Source organism: Lepisosteus oculatus, chromosome 28 (genome assembly GCF_040954835.1).
Source record: "Lepisosteus oculatus isolate fLepOcu1 chromosome 28, fLepOcu1.hap2, whole genome shotgun sequence".
NCBI classification, from domain to species: Eukaryota; Metazoa; Chordata; class Actinopteri; order Semionotiformes; family Lepisosteidae; genus Lepisosteus; species Lepisosteus oculatus.
This window is the reverse complement of record NC_090723.1, coordinates 3656890-3663626: the sequence shown is the minus strand read 5'-3', so window position 1 is coordinate 3663626 and position 6737 is coordinate 3656890. Positions and strand designations below refer to the sequence as shown.

General features: G+C 46.9%; 1 protein-coding gene across 1 annotated transcript; it reads right to left on the bottom strand.

The window, feature by feature from the left end:
• Positions 1–445: 445 nt before the first annotated feature.
• Positions 446–5572, bottom strand: LOC102690091 (glucose-6-phosphatase catalytic subunit 1). The gene is made up of 5 exons (XM_006638183.3): positions 5206–5572; positions 4451–4560; positions 4244–4349; positions 3200–3315; positions 446–2995 (listed from the first exon to the last, which is right to left on the bottom strand). The coding sequence occupies exons 1-5, from the start codon at positions 5433–5435 to the stop codon at positions 2484–2486; spliced, it is 1074 nt and encodes a 357-aa protein (XP_006638246.2). The 5' UTR covers positions 5436–5572; the 3' UTR covers positions 446–2483.
• Positions 5573–6737: the final 1165 nt, after the last annotated feature.

The following is a 6737-nucleotide window of genomic DNA, read 5'->3' as shown; positions in this document are numbered from 1 at the left end:
AAGGCACTGTCCTTTGGATGAGACGTAGATCTGAGGTCCTGACTTTCCAGTGCGTTTTGTAAAAAGAGTAGGGGTGTTTCCCCAGTGTCATGGCCAAATTTCCCATTGGCCTTTATCTGTCATGGCCTCCTAATAATCCCCATCTGTGAATTGGCTTCATCACTTTGTTCTCCTCCTCACTGAGAGCTGGTGTATGGGGAGCGTACTGGTGCACTATTGCTGCTGTCACATCATCCAGGTGGGGCTGCACACTGGTGGTGGTGGAGGGGAGTCCCCATTGCCTGTAAAGCACTTTGAGTGGACTGTCCAGAAAAGCTCTATATACTGTAAGTGTAAATGTTATTATAGTTGTTTCACATTAATGTGAAAGGGCATGAATGCTTTGTACTTCCTTAGTGAAATGCTAATTAACATCTACTTTAAAAAAATCAATGAAAATGATTAATTTTAGGATCAATAATACAACTTTTATTATTTATTTAACCAAACATATACAATGTGCATGCTATGTTGCTGGTTCATATAATACAAAAACACCCACATCTGATGCAGAAAAAAGTGGCTATTGCAATCTGAGCTTCATACAAAACCTTTGGAAGTTTAAGAACTCCTCATTAGTAAATAGAAAGAATACATGTTTAAATAGTTAATCCACTATTAATTTTTACATCCCATCCACTGAAGACCCCAGGAACTACAATGATCCTAAGCTATTACAAATGTTAGAAAGATTGCCTAAGCCTTAAATAATAAGATTGTAAATAATGCACTTAATGCAATGAGTGGTCTTTTTCAGTCACGAGGGTCTGCTGTCTCTGAAGGTTTTTTATTCCAACTGGAATCTTATTCTCCAACTGATGTCTGTAATTGATCATTTTGTCTGTTTATCATTTTGTATTGTTTTTAGCTTTCCTGTTTTCATTACACCCTAGCTAAGATATGTTCCTTTGTTACTTTCGAATATAGATTAATATGCACTTTCTCCTCAACTTGCTCATGAAGAATTTGCATCATTACCTCTGACTGAAAAGCTTCTAGATTTGAGATGAACAGACCCAGCATGACAATGAACGTTTGTTTTTTTTTTCCTGCTGCTTCAATCTAATTGGCTACATTTACGTTAACATAACGGGAAAGAGAACAGTTCTGAAAGCAAAGAATCTGCACAGTTTACAAACCTTACAAGCCTTATACACCCGTTTAAGACCTGAAAGAAAATGTTAAAAAGCACCTGAAATCGAAGATTGAAATCAGTTTGTTGGCAATGTGAAGCTTGCCCCAGAGCAAATCCCAGAAGCACCAGGGATGAGAGCCACTGGCATACAAATTACATCCTACTTGCAATTTACACATAACAGAGATTAGGTATTAGTATTAACAGCCTATTTACAACATACCCTTTAGGGAATATCACTGTACAGTATGTCTAGAAGTTCAAATAATCCTCAATCAGCTAATAGCCATGAGCTTAATGTGATCCTGCACTCATTCCTTTTCCTGAGAAAAAAAACCCTGGAGGTGACAGCAGATCATTTACTCACAGGCTGCCACCTTTTGTTTATGTAATAAGTTTATTCCGTGCTGAAAAGAGAAGAAAGAAAACACAACGTTTCGGCCGTGGAGCCTTCTTCACACCTGAAGAAGGCTCCACGGCCAAAACGTTGCGTTTTCTTTCTTCTCTTTTCAGCAGGGAATAAACCTATTACTTCTTCCTTTGCAGCCTACGCATGCTGACTCAGCTGCCCACCTGAACCTTTTGTTTATGTTGTTTTCCCTTGTCTCTGGCGTCCCTGCTGGTCTGGCTGTGTGGCAATGGGGAGCTCACGCAATAATTACTGGTTCCTGTCAGAGGCAGAAATAATGCTGCTCAACCTGAGCTGTGGCAGCGGGCCCCGGACTGTCCTGAAAGCTCCACCACTCGGGTGGAGAGGCCCCTGACTCCACAAAAGGGTGACTCACAGTACTTAGGAGGTAGCTGTTCTGTTTTCTGAGCTAGTGACTTTGTGGTGTAGTGTGCACCATCTACTTTCTGTTCTGCGAGCAAAAGAAAGCCCACTTACTGACAAGACTGGGTAGACATTCTTCTGTTGCCTAATGCTCACGAACGATTATTACAAGAAAACCAGTTGCATTCATGCACAGAGGCAAATCACTGCTCACAGTGGAGTGGATTCTCCATAATCCTGTGCCTCGTACTATAGATGTCTTTGTCTCCACTAAGAGCTTGCGCTGTACAGGTTTCGAAAGAGCTTCATGGCTGTGTGGCAGTCCGAGTGATTTCACAGAAGGCCGCTGTTGGCAGAGTCAAGGGTATCTGGTTTTCTTTTCAGCATGGCTTCTTTAAGGGCTAACTAGAGGACACTGTCCCGTCTTTTCCCAGTTTGCTGTCGGTGTTAGTTCTCCGGTACTACACCTCACAGAGACACGGCTTGCATCGCCTCCCCTCGTGCTTGTATTTCCCTTCTCCCTTCGGCATCCCCAGCTCAGAGGGTCTTCTTGCTGTGTGCGCTCAGTGCCCCTGACAGGCAGTAAGGGATGATGCCCACGGTGGCCAGGGGCACAGCGGCGCTCTTGCAGAAGGACAGCAGGTAGAACAGGGCCACCATGTGTGTGGGAGGCTTGAAGGAGTCGAAGAGGTGCAGCAGGGAGAGCGAGGCGGCGATGCAGCCCAGCCTGAAGGGGGCGCTGTGGCCCCGCTTGCCCGAGCAGCTCTCGCTGTAGAGAGGAGAGTGCAGGCCCAGCCCCAGGCCGAACAGGGTGCCCAGGTTGCGCAGCAGGCTGGCGAAGGGTGTGGTGTCCATGTGCACCCACTCGGCTCGGACGCACCACCGCTTGGCTTTCTCCAGCGTCCAGAGCAGGTCCACCCCCAGCACCCGCAGGAGCAGGTAGAAGCCCAGGGCGAAGACCAGCAGGAAGAGGGTGGTGAGGAGGTACCTCTTCAGACTGATGCTGTAGATCCACTGCACCCTGCTGAAGGCCTCGGCCACAATCATACCTGGAGGGAGAGAGAGTTTTGGCAGCTTGGATTTATTTTTTAGCTTTTGAGTTTGAAGCTTTGCTACAGTCCGTAAAAGACTGTATCCTAATATTTTAAGAGATCTTGTTTGCTTGCCAATTGCAAAGGGAAGGAAAAATATGCAATTTCAACTTTTATAACGAAAAGTCCCAAATCTTTGATACCAAACTCGTGCACACTTACCTGAAATGACCCCTGCGATGACCTGGTGTGGGAAGTGGGCTGCAAGGAAGACTCTGGAGAGGCAGACGCAGACCTGGACGCCCCAGAACAGTGTCCACAAGGAGGCACGAACACACCTGGGAGGGAGGACACCAGAGAGAGAGGAGCTGTCAGGGGAGAGCTCTGAGATCCCACACTGACCTGCGCAGGTACTGTAGGTACTCTGGTATCAGGTATAAAGTTCTTCCTGGCTTGTTATGCGGCCACGCTGGGTAAGTGACACAGCCTGGATTGGAACTTGCAATCTGCATAAGTAGGATGCTTGAATGTTTTTGTCAAATGAACTGAGCTGAAACCTAGAAAAAAAAGGAATAGAAACTGAATCTAAGTCAGAGATGCTGACTATAAAGTAACTGTACTTTTCCTTTGCAGATGAAGTGTCTGCAATTCTGAACTTCATGAACCTGCTGAGAGGTCAATAAGGGAAGGAGGGTATAGAAAAGATAGTACAAGGTGCCGAGATGCAGAAAGTTGCCTGCATACAGTATCACAGTATCCAGTACAAAAGGTTAATCTTGACCATATTAACATTTACACATAAATCCCCTAAATTGATAGAGTGCCACGTTTCTCATAAATGTAGAGTTACCGTTTTTTATTGTAAAGTATATGAGTCAAGTTTGAAATCATGTTCATTCTGACTCTTGCATCAAAGCTCACAGTAGCACCCACACAAAGTCATTCATCACTTTGAAGTGTGGCTGACAGGAAGGAGGTTCAGCACCGACTGGTAGACTGATGCCATCTCTCACCAGAAACCTTCAGGCAACCTGGGAAGCTGAGCCCTGGACATCTTTGCCCTACCCCGCCTGGGGGACTCTGTTCTGTGTCTCTGCTTCAGAGGCCCACTATATTTCACACATCAACTCACCTCTTCACCTCCATCAGCTCATTATTGGCTGAAGGGGACGAATTTGACAGCTTTTCTCTGCTCTTCACTTGCTGGTGCTTTGAATAGACCCAGGATTGCCCACCCCATGGTGTGTGGGGTATCCAGCCACTCACCAGTTTTTCACCGACGGCTTGTGTTTCTTGACCAGAATGGCAAGGAGAGACGTCACCATCACGTAGTACACTCCGGCAGAGCCCATAGTATGACCCGAAGGACTTCCTGTGGGGAGATGAGCAAGGGAACTGGCATGTTTCTGTAAAGCTGGTTTTAAAATATTAGGCAGGTAGAAAAGCAGCTGGGTGAACGGTTTTAGGCCTCACCTGGCCCGGTCTCGCAGGTGACTGGGAACTGCTCGACGTGCGGCACTGAGGAGTTACTGTAGTAAGGCGTCTCATGGACCCACCAGTAGGGCCTCTCTCCAAACAGGATCCTGTCCACCATGGGAAAATAAGCACTTTGAATACAGAATGGCTGTACAGCCACCATCAGCTGTGTTCAGTTCATTGTCTCTAGAAAGGTTTGAAACCTGCAAAAATGTATGACATCCTTTCAGACAGAGCACATTCTTCAATCATAATAGCTGCTGCTAGCTGTGCTTGTGAATTGCATAGAGCACAATTTAAAAGAAGCTTTTTCTCCCTGGCTCTAATAGCTAAAGAGGTTCTCTGAACCAAAATTGGTGCCCGTTTTACTGAGCCATGTTACTTTAGAAAGCAGGAAGTTGCCACTCCAGTACAGTTTAAATCTTAAATCTGGTGCAGGTAAATTGCCAAGTGCTTTTTAATTTTGAACACCACTTTACAGCAGGTCGAACTAAACGTAATGCAAAATAAAAGGTTGCTACCTAGAAGTACAATTAGTGACATACAGAATATTACAATGTAGAGCTAAACAAGCACAAGTAAATCTCTACAGAGACAAGCACTCAAAATTTTAAGCATTGCCTAATAGCTCAGCAAAATGAACAGCACAGAAAGAAAACACAGCGCTGGCCACAGATGGGCTGTTATGTCCGATTGGTGGCTGATGCAATAAAACAGAGATGCTCTGCCTGTGCGCCTCAGGCGGCACTCACCACTTGAAGACGAGGTTGAGCCAGTCCCCGACCACGGCCACCCAGATGAGCTTGACCCCCACGGACTCCCGCAGGTGGAACCAGATGGGGAAGAGGATGAAGAAGGTGTTCCTGAGGTCGGCGATGAAGGAGACGAGGAGGAACCAGCCCTGGGCGTCTCTGTAGTGGGTCTGGAGGTACTGCACGGCGCCCACCCCGTAGTCGTGCACCAAGTCCATCCCTGCGTCCATCGCCGTGCTGCTCTGTCTCCTGGTGGGTCGCGGCAGCCGCTGACAGGACTGAGAGCCGAGGCAGGCCTGCGATCAGGTGCGTTTCCACTTGCCTGCGCACGCCACCGCCGCTTTTTATACCCTAGCTGTGTAATGCTCATTCCGCTGTGGTGTCTGATCTTTGGACCCTGGGTAAAAAAAAGAGAGAGAGAGCTGGAGAGCAAAACAGAAGGACCTCTTCATGTATTACATCACTGCAGACCCTGGCATATCTCCCTGGCACAGAGAAAACAAGCTAACGTTTCTCCTCTGATTGAATTATCATGAATAGCGGCAATCATATCTCCGGATGCCTGAAGCCAAAGAAAATGATTATTTCATCTTGTCAGTACGGCTCTGTATTGTGCGCTCCTACCCAGAGAGGTGATTCAGATGGATCTGATAGCAGTGTTTGTACACAACCCTAACTTGCTGAAGGCAGCTGACACATTTGAAGATGTGAATGAGCACAAAGCCAATCTGTTGACTTTCTGTACCCGTTTGCTGATCACTCCTTATCTAGTCAGCTAGGTTGAGTGTTTAACTGTGCAGCACTCTGCACATTAAGGTTCTGCAGGTAGTAAGATCTGACTTGAGTGGGACTGATTATAACGTGGTTTTCTTGAAGATTGTATATTTTTTTACTTTTAGATAATGAAAGTGGAAAGAACACTTGGAAAACGGTAAACCTCTAGGCACAGGAATTAGACAGGGGGCATATTCACCATCCAGGCAGCATGTCAGAAGTGGGTAGAGCTGCTAAATGGGTTTAACACTTGCTTCTGTTCAGCATTCCACAGGCTGGGGGTTAGTGAATCTCAGAGCCCAGGGAAACAGGACGTCTTGTGCCTTATCTGCCTCCGGGTGATGCTGAGACCCGCTGAAGTCAAGGTCCAGCCTTTGTTTGCACTATGAGCTGTAATCAGTGGCGAGCTAAAAATATAGACTCTCCACTGTACAACACGCGGTGTCCTTTCCATGGTGCTGCATCCTGTACCTAATTAAAGACCTGCTTGCTAAGCACTTGCGTGCCAGGCTCTGCGGCGCTCGGGCGCAGATGCTGAGCAGGAAATGAAGTAAGGTGGGAGACGGGGTGGGAGACGGCAGTGTTCCTGTCTCACTGCGTGGAGATGTAACGGAGCTCAATTCCCAAGTGGCGCAACAGGTCAACAGAACAGCACGGCAAATGCGTGCTCACGTGCCTCCCTCTCTTGGAGAGCATGCACAGGAAGGTGGGGGCACAGCGTGCTGCTGGAGAAAATGTGCTGCTGGAGAAATGTGCAC

What these genes read in the sequence shown, in the direction of transcription:
- LOC102690091 (XM_006638183.3), bottom strand. Translation starts at nt 5,435, where the DNA reads ATGGACGCAGGGATGGACTTGGTGCACGACTACGGGGTGGGCGCCGTG. An exon ending in CACCTGCGAGACCGGGCCAG is followed by an intron (nt 4,350 to 4,450) that starts GTGAGGCCTAAA and finishes ATCTCCCCACAG; the next exon opens with GAAGTCCTTCGGGTCATACT. An exon ending in AAGCCGTCGGTGAAAAACTG is followed by an intron (nt 3,316 to 4,243) that starts GTGAGTGGCTGG and finishes CCTCCCTCCCAG; the next exon opens with GTGTGTTCGTGCCTCCTTGT.